This window comes from Phyllobates terribilis, unplaced genomic scaffold (assembly GCF_046119375.1).
Source record: "Phyllobates terribilis strain yellow unplaced genomic scaffold, ASM4611937v1 Scaffold_5__5_contigs__length_657084704, whole genome shotgun sequence".
Taxonomy (NCBI): Eukaryota; Metazoa; Chordata; class Amphibia; order Anura; family Dendrobatidae; genus Phyllobates; species Phyllobates terribilis.
Genome location: NW_027362765.1, coordinates 230,308,462 through 230,329,398, shown reverse-complemented (window position 1 = coordinate 230,329,398; position 20,937 = coordinate 230,308,462). Strand labels below are relative to the sequence as shown.

Sequence of the window (20,937 nt, the reverse complement as noted above, 5' to 3'; positions counted from 1 at the left end):
TGTGGGAGGAAATTGGAGAACCTGGAGGAAACCCACGCAAACACGTGGGAGAACATACAAACTCCTTGCAGATGTTGCCCTTGGTGGGATTTGAACCCAGGACCCCAGAACTGCAAGACTACAGTGCTAACCACTGAGCCACCGTATGTTTGTCTCTTTATTTTGTATTTCTAACTTTTTGTCTTAGTTTCATGTAGTTGTCCCCTGGGGGAGTGGGGTTCTTTGTTCCACACTCCTATTTTATCCAGTTTTTTAATTATTTTTGTTATTGCACTAATAAAGATTATAATAGTGATTTGGGCGTTCTGCTTCCATTGTTTATCTGATTTAGGCTACGGCCCCACCATCAGTATTTAGTCAGTATTTTTTCTCAGGAGTGGGAGCCAAAACCAGGTGAGGAACACTCAGAGAAAAGGTATAATAGAAACACGTCACCAATTCTGCATTTATTACCTGCTCCTGGTTTTGTCTCCCACACCTGAGAAAAAATACTGACCGAATACTGAACAAATACTGATAGTGGGGCCATAGCCTTATAGGAAGGATATTATCAAGACTTTTGCACCAAAAAGTCAGTCACAAATTTTGTCGTAGGCCAGTTTCAAACAAAAAAATTGCATCCAGTGGATGTAATCCTGTGGAAGTAATCTTGGCTTGGTTAGCTATACTAGGTAGGCCTTAGCCAGATTTATGAATTACAACTTTTTAAAGTCCCAGTTACTCTAGTAGTCGAATAATGTGAAGAGTGGTAAATCCGTTCTAGGCAGAAGTGTTATATCTAAAGATATTTAAATATGTTTGACATTTGGTGCAAACAACAGCAAAACTGCCACAAACAAAACAGACTTCAAACATTCCTGTGATGATCCTCCCCCAAAGTTCACACTTTCTAGCTGTTACCCAGGATTAGTAAATCTGCCCCATAGTCAAACAGTTCTGAAATAATATTGCTCAAAATAAAAGCATACACAAACCCAAATTCCCGATCACAGACATAAAACTATTTGGTTTTGCAAATCGTGCCCACACAAAGTACCAATTCAAGTAGTGATCACTCAGTACTCACTATAAGGCCACGTTCTCACGTTGAGTATTTGGTGAGTTTTTTACCTCAGTATTTGTAAGCCAAAATCAGGAGTGGGTGATAAATACAGAGGTGGTAACGTGTTTCTATTATACTTTTCCTCTGATTGTTCCTCACCTGGTTTTGGCTTACAGAAACTGAAGTAAAAATCTCACCAAATACTGATTGTGAGCACGTGGCCTAAGGCTACATTCACATTATGAGCTTTTGGTGAGTTTTTGACGCTCCATATTTTTGCTGCATCAAAAACGCAGCATCTTTTAGTTCCAGCAAAGTGTATGGGATGTATAGAAATCTCCTGCCCACTGAGCTTCTTTTTATCACAGCATAAACTCAATTGCAGTGCGTTTTTTGCAAATCTGCAGCATGACAATTTATAATACTGACCAAATACTGAACGTGTGAACGTGGCCTAAGGGAATTCATCTCAACATGCTCGGACTCTCTGGGGTGGCAATCCACAGCAGCCAATGTGAACAAGCAGAACTCCATTAGACATCATGGTTGGGATACACACCAACAGCCGGAGTCACTGACGAGGCAGTAAAAATCTCTTTAGGGGTATATTCACACTAAGGTTTTTTTTTTCGATGATCAAAAATGTCAATTTTTCCAGCAAAACATGATTCAGAAATGGCTCCTTTCTATGCTTTTATGTAATCCTTAAGCATTTTTTTAGTTGATTCCTGAGTGCTTTTTCATATTTTTTGAATGTCTTTCTACTGGTGTTTTCTGAACATTTTTTGAAATCCACAAAGCAATGAAGAAAACACTAGTGTTTTTCAGGTGAAAACGCCTACAAAATGCTCAAAATGATAAAACGCTTGGAGTCTTTGTAAGCCTGAACGTATGGAGATCAAGTAGCCTTTACCTACAAAGGAATGGGACAATTCTTTCTAGTGTTTTGTGATAGATATTTCCGCCGGTGATATGAGGAAACACCGGTGTCTTTTATCCTGAAGAGTCTTTTTGACCGTTTCCTGAACGCTTTTTGCCATGTCTGCTGGCAGTTTATTTGTACCTGTATAAATTAGAGAGCGGAAGCCGCCTGAAGACTGGTCAGGTTACTTATTTTATTCGCTTTGTAGGTGAAAAAAACCTCAGAAGACTGAACATAATGCAGAGTAAGTCATTAGTACATTTAAATGCTTATGTTCATTCCTTTTAATCACTTATTTAGGGCGGCAGGTCACAGAGCGTACACATATAAAAGAGATATAGTGTGCACATAGCCCAAGCATTCATGAGTACCAGGAAAGCGTCGGAATAGGTCAGATTAATACAACGGGTTCTTGGGTGCACAGAATGGCTGAAGATCTCCTGAGGCGGTTTAATTTGGGTGACTTCTGGCCGTTCGGTGAATTTACGGACCGTGGCACACGGATGTGAGGGGTCGTGGCTTTTTAGACCTCATCTGGCAAATTAACATGTGAGTTTATTCTGCATAAGAATAGGCACAGTGCAGACACTAACATTCGGGACACTAGACATTATATAGGTAGTAGCACACATAAGCGGCTTCACTGGCACTTCAGCTATTGATATCGGGCTCTTGGTAGTTACCAATGTCAGGACTCGACCAGATGAGAGTGATTTTTCAGCTAAGCAAAAAAAACTATTCAATTTTCATCGATGTTTTGGATCCGAGTTTCATCAGTGCCAGTTTTTACCATCAGTGATTTTCTTATATGAATAAAAAAATAAATGACAAATCTTGTCGTATTCACAGCTGGTACCAATTTAGCAAATAAAAATACCCAATTAGATGGAATCATTCTTCACTGGACATGACGTATTGGAATGGGTAAAAAAAAAGTGGCCATCTATGATCATATCCAGTGACCTATTGGAATACTCCAAATGTTTCTGTTTAACCCCCTCCTCAACTGACACTTAGGGCTCATTCACACATCTGGTTTTCACATAAAAGTGCTCTCCATGTTTTTCACGGCCAGCACTCAAACCTGTGATTATCTAGGGGGCCATTCACATGTCTGTAATTTTTTGCTGATCCGTCTGCGAAAAATCATGGAGATGTGTCCGATGTTGATCAAAATTGGCAGGGCACATCAATGGGACTCTGAAAAATCAGACAGCACTCGGATGAAATCTCAGTGCGGTCTAATTTTCATGGACTGTCAGAATGGAGAAACTTTTTTTTATTTTTTTTATTTCTCCACGTACAAGAAAAACCCGATGACATTCATACCAAAGTCTGATCAGAATAATCTGTCTGTTTTTCTTATAGGTGGGAAGATTGGATGTGTGAATGAGCCCATAGGGTGAATTTACACTGCGCGATTATCAAGAATCAGTGTTTTTAGGATCACTCATTCTCTGACAATGTGGAAACCGGCCGCCAGTCACCTGACGAACAAGCAAAGCACAATTATTTTTACGTTTGCTTACAAACCATTGTTCTTGGCAGCACATAGTCAATGGTGAAGTTATAGAAATTTTACTGTACATACAGGTGCGTCTCACTAAATTAGAATATCATCAAAAAGATAATTTATTTCAGTTCTTCAATACAAAACGTGAAACTCGTATTATATAGAGTTATTACCAACAGAGTGATCTATTTCAAGTGTTTATTTCTGTTAATGTTGATGATTATGGCTTACAGCCAATGAAAATACAAAAGTCATTATCTCAGTATATTAAAATAATTAACAAAAAACACATCCAAAGGCTTCCTAAGCGTTTAAAAAGGTCCCTTAGTCTGTTTCAGTAGGCTCCACAATCATGGGGAAGACTGCTGACTTGACAGATGTCCAGAAGGCAGTGACTGACACTTTCCACAAGGTCCCAGAGATCCAATTTTCATTTGGAAATCAAGGTCCCAGAGTCTGGAGGAAGAGTGGAGAGGCCACAATCCAAGCTGCTTGAGGTCTAGTGTGAAGTTTCCACAATCAGTGATGGTTTGGGGAGCCATGTCATCTGCTGGTGTAGGTCCACTGTGTTTTATCAAGACCAAAGTCAGCTCTGCCGTCTACCAGGACATTTTAGAGCACTTCATGCTTCCCTCTGCCGACAAGCTTTCTGGAGATGGAAATTTCATTCTCCTGCAGGACTTGGCACCTGTCCACACTGCCAAAAGTACCAATGCCTGGTTTAAAAAGAACAGTATCACTGTGCTTGATTGGCCAGCAAACTCGTCTGACCTTAACCCCATAGAGAATCTATGGGGTATTGTCAAGAAGAAGATGAGACACCAGACCCAACAATGCAGATGAGCTGAAGGCTGCTATGAAAGCAACCTGGGCTTCCATAACACCTCAGCAGTGCCACAGGCTGATCGCCTCCATGCCACGCCGCATTGATGCAGTAATTGATGCAAAAGGAGCCCCGACCAAGTATTGAGGGCATTTACTGAACATACATTTCAGTAGGCCAACATTTCGGATTTTAAAAACATTTTTCAAGCTATTGTTATAAAGTATTCTAATTTACTGAGATAATGACTTTTGTGTTTTCATTGGCTGTAAGCCATAATCATCAACATTAACAGAAATAAACACTTGAAATAGATCACTCTGTTTGTAATAACTCTATATAATATATGAGCTTCACTTTTTGTATTGAAGAACTGAAATAAATTAACTTTTTGATGATATTTTCATTTAGTGAGATGCACCTGTCTTTTCTAGCTTCATAGAAAAATACCGGCATCTACCATCCACAACACTTACATACTGGCATTTTGTGATTACATATTCTATATCTTATTTCTATACATAACAGTGGTGCCGGCCCAATTGGGATTTACCTGGAAGTGTACTTCTGATGGACTAGCGCACCAATAAAATGGAGACTCACATGTCAGTCAATTATTTATTAGTAACAATACATTACATATTATTTTGGATGCCAGCCTCCTGTACCTTGACATATCCCCAAACATTCAAATTCCCCATCCCAGTGGTCATTTACAGGTTTATGGGATGAGATTCGTACCTCGTCAAGAAGGCTTTTGTACAGAAATGAAAAAGTCCTTCATGTTTGCACCAACTACTTAACAAAGAGGAAGGTATGACAATAAAACGAAAGGCAGAAATCCTGTTACAAGACAGAAAATGCCTCACTGGCAAAATGAAAGAAGAGAACCGATTGTGCTTTTATGTAGCGCATTGTGCACAAATGCCTGTGATTGTGCCGCACTCCATTATGGAGGTGATAGTAGGAAGCAGCAATCTGATTGGATAAGCAATCTGTAATATTAAGGCAAATATGGAATTGAACCGATTTGGACCCTACAGAGCTACTGACCATAGAATAAGCAGCATCCTTCAGTACCTAGTAGAAATGGAGCTGGAGAAACATGGCAGCTGGTATGTGGGAACTGTAACCCAGAATTTCATGGAAGACCCTCACTGCTCCTCTGCAGACGTCTGTCCAATGGGAGCTCTTCTGAGGACTGGGCCTGTAGCTGGGTGGTGGGCATGGATCTGTAATACATAAGCCCCCCCTCCCTCAGGGCAGACCTGGGTTGTTATACAGCTTGTTAATGGGAGGTGTCTCCCTACATGGGTGTGCACGTCCTCCATGCTGTAGTCCAGGTCAGCCATAGTGGTAGACAAAGTCATAACTGCTGGGCTCTTTGGGGATTGGAGGAGGCACCTCAGGAATCTGTATGTTCTCCAGATCCAGCAAACGCAGTTTCATCTCCATACTGAGCAAAGTGTCCATGTCACTGCGGGTCAGCTCACTGCTCATCTCTCTGCCCAGGAGAGCATTCACTCCATCAATCCAGATGCAGTACTAGTGAGAACGAGAGTTGAGAGGTCACATATATGTCTCAAAACAATTCTAAAAATGGATATAAAGGAGGCAGCCCAATTATTGGCAAAACGAGTTTCCGGACTTTCATTTTTCAAGCCAAGGTAGCTTCTAGTCTCTGTCTAAATAGAAAGGTAGACAAATGTGCGCAGTGCTCTCCAAGTCTATAGAAGTTACTAGAACAGCCAAGCATATATGATGACATGACAGCCACACATGTTCTATAAACTATAAAAGCGGCTGAGCAAGCTAGGGGACCCCAATTTTCCATAGATTGGACTTCCGCCGATCAGACATTTTTGGCATGTCTTATGAATATGGTGGTTAAATCTCTTTAATTGAACAGTCAAGGCACAACCACCACTTACCTCATATTTATTTGGTGCAATGAAGTTTAAGGTCTCATCTGGATCATACACTATGGAGAAAGCCAATTCCAACACCTCCTACATAAAGAGAATAAAGTAATGTAGCAAAACTGTGTGTGAGAACTTGACATAAAGCAAGAAAGTCTAAATGTATGAGTGTAGATCAGCAGCCACCTTATTCTGCTTCAGGGCACTCTTTTCCTTCATGTGCGGGCAATCCTTTCCAGTGAGCACAGCCTTAATATCAGCAACTGGGACTGCAAGGAAAACTATATTAGTGAGAATATGATGAACACCTCTGATCTAAGCAAACCAGCCGTTCTGGAGTCTTACTCTTCTCCTGCAGAGATTCATATGGCACCTCTCCTTGTGCATTCTCCTCCAAGTCTCCGTAGTGCAGAACCTTATGATTTAATGCCAAGCGGCAGAACCAAAACCTCTCTGTAATAAAAGTAGTCATTAGCCCCAAAAATCCTTCCAAATATGGACATAATAAATCTGGATTTGACATTTTCAGTCACCTTGCCTCCGGCGGTTGCCTACTTTGCGGAAGCTGCTTCCTTCACATAAACGGTTTAGTCGCTGCTGTTTGATTAATTCCAGAATTTCCGGTTGGATTTTCTCCCGTAACTCACTAAATGAGGAAAGAGAAATTTGGATCCCATCCCTGAATAACTGTATAAATAAAATGCATTACAATTTTTGCACTGTGCTTAAGTTAAAGGGGTTGTCTAGCAGTGCTCACTTCCGCACTGGGAGGCAAGTGGCACTGTTAAAAGTTGCACCTCCATAACCCTGCCAAGACAAATGTACAATCAGCAGGTATGCATGTTTCCTTATAGATCATCATCAGTGTCGGCGGTAACTTGCCGATGAAGAAGTGAGGCGCACTGGACAACCCCTTTAAAGTCTATAATGTAGTACATAATTGCATTGCCAGTTTAACAGGCTTCAGAGCTGACATCTCGGAACATTCCATAATCTGCCAGTAAGATTCTAATAGGTATGAAATGTCATGAGAACAGAACAGCAGAAGTGATCGGTTACTCACACGATGGGTGGAGACTGGAAGTCATCCTGGCTCAGTCGCTCAGACTGGCGCAGGCGAAGAATTTCAGTGTAACTCAAACCACGGAGCTTGTTTTTCAGTTGCTCCAAAGAGTTGGGTTTTGAGGGCAGTGCACGGGTTATCTGCTCCCTCACTACCTGCATCACCTGAAACAAACAGCGGAGGGAATCAGACAAGTTTTGAAAGCCTGGATTTTCCACAAACTGCTGGAGTGGGGGGGAATACACCCACTAAAATACCAGGGGAAGGACATTGACAAATTTGAAATTGGAATACTGTTTCTAAGTTGTCAAAATAAAGTGAGGCACTTCTGTCCCTGTTTATTGGCATTTCAGAACATTTAACCGGAGCTACTGTACCGCTACTTCAACTTTGGTAGGACATAGTACACATCATCATCTTCAGGAAAATTGTCAAAATTTCTACTAAAAAGGGTTGTCCGGCCTTAGGCTACAAGTCTGCACTCACTCTATGTGACTGCAGACTTGTGAATCCTCACATTGCATACACTGCGCTGTGAGGCTTCTTCGATGCCGGGAGCGGGCAGTCATGTGACCACAAGTATGTGATTTGCATCCTCCCAGCCACATGCATCCTCACTCCATGTGACTGCAGACTTCTGAATACTCGCAATGTATGCTGTCAGGATTCCCCGGTGCCAGTGGTGAGACTAGGCAGTCATGAGACTGCAAGTATGTGATATGCATACTTCCGGCCAGATTCCAACTAGACCACTAGACATGCGTGGCCTTGCTCAATTCACTGGTAATGAGCAAGGTCGCGCACGTCTAGTCAAAATGTGGCCGAGAGTATGCATATTACACACTTGTGGTTACATGACAGCACCAGCATCAGAAAAATCTGACAGTGCACTATGTGCGCAATGTGAGAATTCACGTCTGCAGTCACAGAGTGACAACAGACTTTCATGTCAAACCTGGACAACACCTTTAATATGACTAGGGATATAAACACATAGACCTTCATAGGGCAACCTACTTTATTAAAGTCCTCCGCGGTGGCTCTCATCTCTTTCCATGTCTTATTAAGTAACTGGATGCAGATACAGAAAAACTCCTCAAATGCCCTCTCATGTGTAAAGAACATGGGGTGATAATCATTACGACCTTCATTGGCTGTATAACAAGAACAAAAATGATGAAGTAAAGTGTCACATATGTAGGTTTCAGATCCACATATATCAATGATATACCCATATTCAGCTGCTCAGCTTATGAAGCATGGAAAGGACAAATGGTGGCTAGATACAAAAAAAGGATAATGCCCATAGGCCTCATTCAGACGTCCTTTTTTCATTAACATATTCAGTGATTTTCACAGATAGATTTTAAGGGGTACATGTTCTATGAGCTGTTCATGTGCCCGGATTTATTTATTTTGGACTGCAAAAACGTAATAGCGTCAATCCATTTTTTTTTTAATCAGAACTCCAGATCAAAATTACCCATACAAGTCAAGTGTACGGGTCCATAAAAATCATGGAACGCACACGGATGTCATCCATGTACAATCCGTGTGCGGTCTATGATTACCATTGCAATCGGCAGGAGAAGCTTGGCAATGGGTTTTTTTTGCATAGAAGAAAATTACTGATAAAACAATGATAATAAAAACTGACACAAAGACCAAACAATCATGAAAAATAACATTTGTGAAAAAATAGGATTGTCAGAAAGAGGCCCAAATAGAGTTGTCCTTTATTATCCTGTGTAATTCAAAAGTGTCCAATCTATGTTATCAAATCTATCTAATGGAAGAACTCGACTTATTTACATTGAAATGCCAGGATTGCTCATCATTGGTTGCCACACTTTTCCCCATAAAATACAATAAAAAGCGATCAAAATGTTTTCTGTACCCAAAAATGGTAACAGTAGAAAACAACAGCTAATCTCTGAAACAAAACAGCTCTCACACAGCTATATTGATTACAAAGTAAAAAAGGTATGGGTCTCAGAAAATGGCGACAATATCAATTTATTTTCCTCAGTTGCTTCACTGGAGGTCACAGCAGAGCATGAGTGTACGCTGCCACCAGGAAGCTGGCACTAAGAATTACAACCTAAAGAAAAAAAAGCTGGTTCCGCTCAGCAGGCTACACCCGCCTACTGGCATCACGTGACTCAGTGTAGATTAGTGTCACACAGGAGGCAGATACAGGTCAGTCTCTGACCATGGTATTTTTTGCTAATTCTTTTCTCCTCTAGACAGGGAAAGAATAGGGAATGGCTTCTTCTCTGTGCTCCCGACATAGAAGACAAAGCGTAGTCTGCCAGGGGACAGGCAGTATCCTCTGTCATCTGGATAGCAGGACCTTTTCTTTTTCTAATGCAATCTATTCAGGACAGGAGAGTAGAGTAGACCCTCACGTCGCATCCCGCTGTGATGCGCTGGCTCATGGGCCACATTCCCTGGTGCAGTCGCTCACCGCTATCCCAACGTTTTAATTTTCATCCAGGCGCCATTCCCATTTCCTTTCTGGTATCTTCTGCGATCCTCTTGCTCAACCTCTTTTGCAATCTCACCCACGCCATCTGCGGCCCTGCTGGAACTGGGGTTCAAATTTAGTCCCCGGGCCCAACCATGCCCAATTAGTCAAGGGAAAAAGAGACGTGGCCTACCAGGCTCTTGCGCAGGCTTTATTTCTGCTGTGCAGTGATCCTACTCACTGGTTCTACTCTGCTGCTACCATTTTCACACTGCAAGCGTTCTCTGCCGAAACCAGCAGCCTCAAGCGTGAAGCCCAGTGGAGTTCGCAATCCCTCCTCAGGATCTCCTTTCCAGCTCATCCTCCGTACACTTCAGGCCAGGACTGGTAGGCTGCCTGCACCTGGAGACAGACACTGCAGCCCCTAGCAAGACTCTCCTACTCCTAGCATCTTTAAACCCTTTCCTCTAATGTCCTTTGTTCCTTTCTCTCTGTCTCCTCTCCACCATGCCTCAGCCCAGAGAAGACCGCACACACCAGCCTGCACAGCCCCTGCTGGTTGTAGATTTTGCCTGCACATCATGTAAATACAAATTCCTTGTGGGCCAGTCTGTCGTGACCTGTGCTGGTTGCACCCACCCATTGCTACTGCCTCCACCGATTCAGGTGCCCCCCCGAAGGCCTGCAACAAGAGTGTGCCCCCAAGCCAAGCTTGGGCCATTAAACCTCTCTTAGTATGTAGTGAAACTGATTAAAGTGTTCCAAACTTTGGTCACTATTGTGGAGCTGCTACCGGTGTCTGCTACCTCAACTGGTACTATGACCAAAGCCCAGAGTCAGACCCACCAGCTACTCCCCACCAGCATAGCAGATCTCTTCAGATTTCTAGGGTGAGTTCATCATCTGTTTCCTTCTCTCTCCATGACTCCTATACTTAACTTACCATCCTACTCCTCCCCTGAGACCCAATCACCTCAGGTATCGGATTAAATTCTGAATCATACGTGGATTTGGACTCTGATGAGGCGTTAAAGCTGAGAGACATGGTCCTCATTCCTGTTTCCGCTGTGAACCAATCCCTCATTGTTACGGAAACTGATCCCTCATCACCTACAGATTCCGTGTCCTTCAGGAGGGTTAGACATGCAGCCAAAAGTTTTTAGAACCACTCTGAATTCAGTGAGATGCTAGACAAAGAGTAGGTGCAGCCTGAAACACTCTTCCATAAACGGAAATGCATACAGGTTCTGTTTCCTTTTCCAGCAGATACTGTCGCGTGGTCTTCCAAAGAATCCCATAGACAGAAGAGTGAAGGCCAAGTATGTGGGCTTAATGCCCAGATTCACTGCTAACTGGGTTGTCAAGGCAGTTACTGAATAGGCAAAAGACATGAGCTCAAGCATCATATTTGATGCCCAACATCAGAGTTGCCAAACCTCGCAGAACAGATTTCCCATGCGGGTAAGTATCTTTTCTTTGCCTAACTCGAAATAAACTGTTCAGCTCAAGCTTTCAGCAACATTGTGGTGATCCATCAATTACTTTGGCTCAAGTCTTGGAATGCGGATCCCTTATGAGCCTCCCCTACCGATGCACTCGCCTGTTTGGGGAAAGCCTTGACAAGATTATTTTGAATGCCAAAGATGGTCCGTAAATTCACCCTGCTCCCTCATGCAAGAACTACTCAATCCCTGACCAACCGTAAGACGCATCAGTTTCGATCCTTTCGTGTGTTCTCGTCCAGATCCCGAGGAAGGAATACTGCCCCTCAAAAAAAGAAGAGGCCATCTTTCAAGATGGCTCCCTCGCAGGGTCCATGCAACTAGTCGGTCAAGATTTCACAGACCCGAAGCAACAAATTTTCCTCTGTATGATGGGGGCCCCCCCTCACACTGGAATCAACTTTGGGTGCGCAGCAGTCTCGTCCTGTTCCGGAACGCGTGGCTTACTTTAGTCAATGAAGCCTGGGTCAGGTAAATTGTCTCCTCTGGATACAAAATAGAATTCTTCACTCTGCCACAAAATTGTTTCTTTTTATCCCATCTCCCACAGACACCATTTCTGGCTTCCGTTTTTTTACAGGCTATTTCCTCCCTCCTTCTTTCGGGTGTCATTGTTCGAGTCCCCTCTCAAGAACGCTTCATTGGATTTTAACCAAACCTTTTTGTCATCCCCAAAAAGGACGGCTCAGTTTCACCCTTTCTGGACCTAAAATTGCTGAGCAGGTAAGTCAACCACTTCAGGATGAAGTCCCTTCATTTGTTTGTTTGTTGCTTTTCAGCGCACCAGACTTTCCTCCATTTTACTGTCAATCCGTCGCAGTTCTAGTTCACGGCTCTCTTCTTGAGGCTGGCCATGGCCCACAGGGTGCTCAAAAAGGTCATGGCTGGCTACAAGGCCCTTTACCGTGTCAGGGGGATAGTGGTCATTCCTTACTTGGATGACATTCTTGTCAAGGCTCTCTTGCAATTCAAAGAACCTCGAAAGTCTGCAGATCACACAACACAATCTCAGTTCAGAGTCAAACGCTGGTGCTACAAATAGGCATCTAATCCCTAAACTGTCCATTGCCCTTTCAACTTCGCTTCTGCATATGCATTTTTAGGCAAGATGGTGGTGGCCATCGAGGGACTCCCATTTGCTCAATTCCATACCAGGTCTTTACAGTTTGCCTTCCTCTCTTGGTACAAAAATATCCCCCTCCTAAACCCACCAATCTGCAGAAGTCTCCCTTAATTTGTCTTGGTTGTTCCTTCCATCCGATTCATTGGCAGATTGTGATGATGGACGCCACTCCTCTCGGTTGGAGGGGTCTTCCGGAAGTTTACTGTGCAAGGTCGATGGAACAGTCACAGTGTCTTACTTCCCATCAATACCCTGCAACTCAAGAGCAATTCGTCTAACCATTCTCCATTAGTCGGACCAACTGTCTGGCCTCCCAGTCCAAATTCAGTCCTACAACTCCACCATTCTGGCCTACATCAACCATCAAGGAGGGACTTAGAGTCGTCTAATTATAGCAGAGGTCTCAAATTCTCGTCTGGGCGAAACAAAGAATCCCAGCAATCTCAGCAGTCCACATACCGAGAGTGGTCAACTAGGCTGCAGATTTTCTACGTCGAGAAGGCCTAACTAAAAGGAGAGTGATCCCTGCATACAACCATCTTCGATCATATTTGCCTATAGTGGGGCACTCCAGACGTCGATTTGATGGCATCCAGACAACCGCAAAATGCCTCAGTTTGTGTCCAACTCTCGCAACCCTCTTAGTGGTTGCTCCAGATTCCATAGTCCTAATTTTCTTGGCAATGCCATGGTCCCAATTTTCCCTTTCATATTTTGTCCTCTAGCACTGCTACCCAAGTTGCTCAAGAAGATCAAAGTCAAAAGGAATTCCTGTTAACTTCATGGCTCCAGACTGGCCCAGAAGACCATGGTATGCTGAAGTGGTCAACCCCCTCGCAGACAGCCTGTGGAGACTTCCAGCTCGACCAGACCTACCTTTCCTAGGTCCTCTCGTCAACCCAAATTCACTGTCAGTCAATTTAACGGCTTGGCTGTTGAAGCCTCTGACTCAGTTCTAAAATCCTCAGGTTTTTCTGATCAGGTCGTGCAAACTATTATCAAGGCACAAGAAGTCCTTCTCATACCAAACTCACAATGTTCACCCAATGTTTTTTTTTCGCTCCTGTCTCTAGTCGTCTTCCTGCAGTCAGGTTTTGCACCTTGCTTGGCCCTCATTTCCCTGAAGGGTCAGATCTCGGTCTGGTCTATCCTTTTTCAGAAAAATCTGGCTTCCAACTCTCAAATCTGGTGCTTAAGGCCTTACAGTGTCCTCCATCTGAACAATCCAGCGCATTACTCTGTTCTGGCTTTCCTGGAAAGTGGTGTTTCTGATTTCTATCACTTCCAAAAGACGAGTATCAAAACTGCAAGATCTGATCTCTCACTCTCACATTTCTTGTCCTTCACTTGGACAAAGTAGTTTTGCGTCCTGTATCCTATTTCCTTCATAAGGTGGTTTCTTCTTTCCACCTTAACGAAGAGATTGTTCTGCCTTTGCTTTGTCCGACTCACTCTAATCCATCAGAGAGATCCTTACACCATTTGGACTTGGACAGAGCTGTGCGTCACTTTCTAACAAGGACAACCTCTTTCAGATATTCATATTCCCTGTTTGTCATTGCAGAAGGACCTCGTCAAGGTCTCAGCACCTCAAAAACGACCATTGCTCGCTGGATTCAATCTGCCATTCTGGAAGCTTATCAAGCCAAGAACAAAGCGCCCCCCTACAGGTTTTAAGGCTCACTCCACCCGTGGAGTGGGGGCTTTTGGAACCGTTTGCCATCAGGCTTCTATTCTATTCTGCAGCTTTGCAAGGTTGCTACTTGGACTTCCATCCACACTTACAAAAAATGTTACAGTGTTCAGTAGCCTGGGGAGAAAGGTATTGCAATTGGCAGTCGCTTGGGTGGCTACCTAAGGGATTTTCCTTACACATTCTCACATTTCCCACCCTTGGGACTGCTTTGAGATGTTCCATGATTTCCTTTGTCCCCCAATGAATCGACTGAGAAAAGAGGATTTTTGGACTTGCTGTAAAATCCCTTTGGGGGACACAGCACCCATCTTTTTTCTTTCGTTGCCTTGTGGGGTGCATGTTTGTGGTTTCTTTCATTGTGTTTTTCCAGCTTCTCCTAGTGCTTTGTCACTAAGTAGATTGATGCCAGTAGGTGGGTGTAGCCTGCTGAGGAGGAGCCGACTATTTTTTTGTTTAGGCTAGGGAAAATATATATTCTTGTACCGTGTTAGCCAGAAGATAGAAAATATTTAGATTTGAGAGTCCTCAGTGGTTGATACCTTTTAATGGCTAACTGAAAAGATGGTAACAAATTGCAAGCTTTCGAGACTACTCAGGTCTCTTCATCAGGCAGGCACTATGCCTGATGAAGAGACCTGAGTAGTCTCGAAAGCTTGCAATTTGTTACCATCTTATCAGTTAGCCATTAAAAGGTATCAACCACTGAGGACTCTCAAATCTAAATATTTTTGTTTAGGCTGTAATTCTTAGTGTCAGCCTCCTAATGGCAGCAACATACACCCATGATTTCCTGTAACTCCCAATGAAGAGTGCGATAAAGGGATATTATGGTAAGTCCTAAAAATACTCTTTTTACAAAGTTCTGTATTTTTTTATTGACCAATATATATATAAAAATAGAACTTTGATCTTGCTGTAACAATAGTGACAAAGAATCATGCTGCCAAATCATTAGTAAAAATGAACGCCATACAGACAAAACCTCGCAAAAAACAATTAGTTAAATTGCGTTTTTTCACCATTTCCTCCTACTTGGTTTGTATTCCCACTATTCAGGATCTGTCACATGTATTAACTAGTGTTACGTTCCCATTAGTTTTCATCGTCTGATTAAATGAATGCCAATCGACACATTTAGGGACGATCAGTGCTTTTAATGGCCAAAATCAGCCCTTCTAAATGTAAGAAAAAATGCTCCAGAATTGGTATTTTACTTACGCAGTTCTCCAACCTGCAGAATTTCACATAACATTTTGGTCAGTTCTATGGCGCTGCGTCCAAACGGACATTCGTGCTTATCTTCTCTACTACTATTCTCCAGGACAATCTGCAGAACACAGAATAAGACTGAATACACATAGAAAATGATGTAGGACAGTAGTATGAAATACAACAAAATGCGTAAATATCAAGGGATTTCCCAAGACTCGGATCTCACCCTCACAGTTCCCAAACCTCATGTGCAGAAATGTTCTAGTATACTTCTCCTAGATTGGATTTCCCATCGTGGGTCCCGTTACCAGTGATTATTTTTTGTATGGATGATGTGTCATATACTGGTATTGTGGTTTATTTCTTGACAGCCACTCCCAAATATACAGCACACCGGCAGTGAGATCATACACAGGGCACTGGATCTTATAGTGGTAGGCATGCACCCTGTCATTGGCACAATGCCAATGTCTAGAGCAGGGAAGGAGTGTGCACAGCAGCCTGCTACGCTTAAATGTTGGGTGGTGTAGTCTTCAGTCTACAGGCATAGCAGGTAGAAGATGAGGGAAACATGGTACAAGCTTACTATTGATAATCAGCCTATGTTCACATCATGTTTTTCCTACATGTCTGTAGTTGTCGTGGTTTCCATCTGAAGCCCTAAAAAATGGATTCGGGTGTATCTCGTGATATCCATTGACAATAAAGAAGCAGAAGGAATCGCTTTGTGCTCAGACCTCCTTTTTTCAGCTTTCTGAAATGGGCACAAAAACGTGGTTGACTGCATTTTTGTGCTCTCCTCAAAAAAGCCAAAAATGATGTCAGAGAGCACAAAGTGATTCCATCTGCTTCATTTTAGTCAATGGTCCCGTTGACGGATACACCCTAATCCCAATTTACAGGGCTTCAGATGACAGCCCCGACACAGCCATTGCGTGTGGCTAATATGTGATGTGAACCCGGCCAAAGGTAAAAAAAAGAATAAATAAAGAAAATAATTGCTTGAAAAGAAATCTACTCAAAAGGGCCAATTCAGGAAGACTGTTGTTTTAACCCCTTCATGACATTTGACGTACCTATAAGTCATGGTGAGAAAGGGGTTCTCAACCGATGATGTACAGGTATGTCATGGAGATTATGAGTGACACAGGAGCCGTGCCCACGCAGTCGCTGCCGGGAGCTCAGCTTAAGTGATAGCTAAGTCTCAGCTGTCACAGCCAGGAGCAGTGCCCGCACCTACCCGTGCTGTTTAACCCCCTAAATGCAGCGATCAATATCGATCACAAAATTTAGGAGGAGACGGAGGAGCTCTTTCTCCCTTCCGTTTGGCACCACTGCGACTTCAACGTGAGGGCCCGATGGTCGTCATGGCAACCTCTGTGTCTGCCAGCTAAGGTGGCCTGTTAGACCATGCTCCTGGCATAGTCTAAGAGGTGTTCTGTTAGTGTAATACTGACAGCTATAATGCATTGCAATGTATTATACCAGTGATCAAAGTAATAAAAGTAGTCCCATAGAGGGATTAAAGGGAATCTGTCACCCCCTGGGACTTTTGAGACTGCTAATATGGGCATACAGGTGGTAGAAATGTGAATCTATACTTACCTGTATGGCCCATATTAGCGGTCTGGTTTCTGTGTAATCACATTTCTATTAAATGATTTCTGCTAAGCTTGGCGCCCCCTGGACGCCATGAAATGCCCACCTACTATCCCTGTTATCATACTTACCCCACCTCCCCTGCACGTCACAGGGCCCTGTGACGTGCAGTTACCGGCCGGATTCCGCGCCTGCGCCGTTTCCTCTGTTTGGACGGCGCTCTTCTCCCTGCCGTCCGTACAGCCTTGTGGAGCAGGGAACTTGTGCGCAGGCGCTGGGAAGACCCCTTTAACTCTAAAATGGCGCTCTTTCCCACCTGAGCTTAAAACTGTACCTCAGAAGTAGTTTTCTACCACATATGAGTTATCGGCGTACTCAGGAGAAATTGAACAACAAATTGTACCATTCATTTTCTCCTGTTTCTCTTGTAAAACGCAAAATTTGGGGCTAAAGTATAATTTTTGCAGGAAAAAAATAAATAAATTTTCATTTTTTTCCTTTCACATTAGTTCCTGTGAAGCACCTGAAGGGTTAATAAACTTCTTGAATGTGGTTTTGAGCATCTTGAGGGGAGCAGTTTTTAGAATGGTGTCACTTTTGGGTATTTTCTGTCATATAGGCCCCTCAAAGTCACTTCAAATGTGATGTGGTCCCTAAAAAAAATTGGTTACATCAATTTTGTTGGAAAATTGAGAAATTGCTGATCAACTTTTAACCCTTCTAACTTTTTAACAAAATAAAACTGTTTAAAAAATCATGCAGATGTAAAGTAGACATGTGGGAAATGTTATTAACTATTTTGTTTTGCGGAACTCTCTGGTTTTAGGGCATAAAAATTAAAAGTTTGAACATTTTTGAAAAAATTCTGATATTTTCACAAATAAACGCAAAAAGTATTGACCTATTTACCACTATTATGAATTACAGTATGTCACGAAAAAACAATCTCAGAATCAGGGGGATCCGTTGAGGCGTTCCAGAGTTATTACCTCATGAAGTGACACTGTACCGGTAACATTCCAGGTAGTAGACGACCCCTTTAAACTCTGATTTACCCACACGACCAATTCCTTAGCTGCAGGTACAGAAGATTTTGCGGCCTGTATTGGCGCATGCATTGAATGTTATCTCAGCCTGCGCAGAAGGGGGCATAGTAGGAAGACAGCCGAGAAAGTGGACAAGTGGGTAAATTATATAACTTCCACTCTCTCGAATACTATGGATGGACAGTGCCTTGCCCAATGTTTGTAGTTCTTTCCATGGGCAGTAGGGGGCTTGAAACAAAGGTCTGGAGTAATTTTTGAGCTTTCTAGCACATAATACAAAAGTTTACGGCATACTGGAAATTTGCCAAAATTAGCTAACCTCTCTAGAAAAACTCCAGTATGGGGAGAAAAGTCGTCAGCATAAAGGGGACTTACCCTGACGTAGGTGTCCTGATGAAACTTTGCCAGATACCTCATGTTATCCAGGGCCAGCATGCCAGGGGGCGTCTGAATAAAATCCATAGCTGGGTTGACATGATTCTGAAATAACAGCATATACATATCTTTTCAGGAAGGTAAGATTTGAGAGCGCAAAATATGCAATGTTGACCTGAACTCGGCCTCATTAAAATGGAAATCAGTCTTTGCCATTTCACTCCAAGAAGCAAAGCTAAATTATACTTTCAAATCATCTGACAACATAAAGTCTGCTACTCTGAGGACGACTTGTCTGCGCTATCCGGAGCGTGGAAAACGCACAGAATATTAAATGGTTTAAACATTCTTTAAAAGAGCTAATGAGAGGATATCCTGTTTCTGGAACCCCCAGAAATCAGCCGTGAACTGTGGGTAAATTGTCAGGGAAACCTCCAATTATTAAAGGGCTTATCCAGGACTTTTTTTTTTTTTTTACTCTGGGCTTAAAAACTTACAGCAGGTAAAAAGCCAGAGCCGGCACCGGCACAGAGCGGTCATTTACCGCTCCTGCCAGCAATTCAGCTGTTTAACATCAACAGAGTAGCTCTTGCTCTTCCAGGCTCCTCCATCTACGAGACGTGACTGCCTACATCATGCAGTTAGGCAGCGCAGAGGAGGTTGGCAATTAGCATGACATTGGCAGTCACGCCCCGTCAACATAATAGAGCGGGAAAAAAAGCTGCTGCTCTGCTGATGTGACGTCAGCGGAAGCCACTGATCGGCAGTGATCGGTACCGGCCTCAACAGGCAGGTAGGTAGCACCTACCTGTCAGTTTTGTTTTTTTTTTACTATGGGCTTAAAAACTAAGTCTTGGATAAACCTTTTAAGGAACTTGTGAAGAATACCTGATGTAAGGGTTCAAGAGGGCCCGAAGAGCAAACAGTAGTAATGAAGAAGAGGGAAGGACAAAGTACAGGGCTGAATGCACCCATCTGTGGCAATTATGTGGAAGAACCTGAAAGTTGTGCACAGGATTTACTGTATATCGTGCTTAACAAGACAGCTTTGTGATCGTTTTGGTTCACCTAAGATTGTAGTTTTAGGGCGGGCCTCACATTCATTTTCAGAGATATGTTACATCCTATTAAAGAAAATATCACTGTATATATCCTGATCCTCAGCCTCCTAACCCTTGGACATGCCCACCATATGTTGATCATGCCTCTGGTGGAAGAGCACCCTCAAAAACACATGAGCGAATAGTTAGAGACAGTGTGGCAATATGGGCAACTGTGAGATACCATCTGGTTAAAACTTCTAAGTTAGTTTTGATCATAAGGGTATTGAGAATCTCCATGGAAGAGGAGGTCTAAATGTGGATCCATCAAAGGGACTAAAAGGATGGACCTAAATCCAACTCCCATTTAGTAATGTATAAGAACAGGGAGCAGACTAAAGTGTGGTCTTGGCAGGAATAACACATCTGTACAAGGCCTCGGGCATACAGGATTGATCTACATCTTTGTAGAAGTGGAGTAAGTACAAGAGATTTGGAAGTGAAGGAGAGAAGTGAAGAGATGGAGGCATATAATATTTTCAGCAAAGGTTATATTGAAACGTTCCTGAAAGAAATGGATTTTTATTAATACCATCTGTTGCAAGGAGATGGTAGAACTTTGTTATACCCACAACAGACCAAGCCTGAGAAGCTGATGGATTCAGGAGGAAAATGCAGGTTATTAATAATGATGACAATGCACACTTTTGCTCCACTCAAACACTGGACAACAGAGTGTCCCCGTTCTGGCGATCAGTATAGATCTGAGAGGTCTGACCGCAAACGCTGTAGAAGTTATCACCATTCTGTGGATGGCTGATCACATCTCATTACCCCTTTAATTCTATGAATTGAGCCCTGCCAACACAAAACTGCAACTAGAAGAACCCTAAAACATATCAGAGTCTTAGTAACATTTTTAGTGCATAGATTTTACCCAGCCAAAGTACTGAAATTTCCCCCATTCTTCCAAAACCTGTCTGGGATGTTTACAAAAGAGGAAAAAGATAGCTTCATAAGTGGATGATGGGAAGAGGTGGAACAGAGAGAGCCAGGGATTCCAAGGCAAATATAAAAAGTAGAGGTGAAATGGGCATCACTGGTGGTACCTCTATGGATTGCAAAATGAGTGGAAAAATCAAGATGGAGTAGTAAAGTGTAATGCACACGCCCGGGCTGAGTGGCGTGTGCGTGTATATGTAGTGATTCCACTGGACCGTGCCGGAGAGTGAATGCCTGGAGGGGCGTAACTAAGTATCCACCCGATCCGACCAGGGTCGCACGACAGGCATACGACGTCAGTGCACCAAGAAGGAACCGAGCAGAGGGACCAGGTGCTACTCCAGGACAGACCCCGGACACGGCTGTTGACCCACACAGGGGAATACAGGAACAGGCAGGTTAGGCTGGCACACAGACTGCTGGGTATAGGCAGACACGGCTGGTATGCAGACTGGTGGATGCTGGTAAGCACGACTGGTATGCAGGCAGGGAGGTACTGGCAGGTACGACAGGTTGGAGCACCGAGTGGATAGGACCCAGTACAGACTGGGACTCAGGAACAGAACCGCAGATGCGGTGGACAAACAGAGTGA

General features: G+C 43.2%; 1 protein-coding gene across 2 annotated transcripts in view; it reads right to left on the bottom strand.

Moving 5' to 3' along the window:
- Positions 1-4,904: 4,904 nt before the first annotated feature.
- ELMO2 (engulfment and cell motility 2) overlaps positions 4,905-20,937 on the bottom strand; it is a 46,029-nt gene continuing 29,996 nt past the window's right edge. For both annotated transcript variants that reach the window (XM_073683878.1, XM_073683879.1), the window contains 9 exons: positions 18,303-18,407; positions 15,289-15,397; positions 8,300-8,436; positions 7,283-7,446; positions 6,753-6,865; positions 6,565-6,672; positions 6,406-6,488; positions 6,232-6,309; positions 4,905-5,845 (listed from right to left, as the gene is read on the bottom strand). In XM_073683878.1, the coding sequence (XP_073539979.1) occupies positions 5,645-5,845; positions 6,232-6,309; positions 6,406-6,488; positions 6,565-6,672; positions 6,753-6,865; positions 7,283-7,446; positions 8,300-8,436; positions 15,289-15,397; positions 18,303-18,407 (1,098 nt within the window). In that variant the 3' untranslated portion in view covers positions 4,905-5,644. The remainder of the gene's footprint in view (positions 5,846-6,231; positions 6,310-6,405; positions 6,489-6,564; positions 6,673-6,752; positions 6,866-7,282; positions 7,447-8,299; positions 8,437-15,288; positions 15,398-18,302; positions 18,408-20,937) is intronic.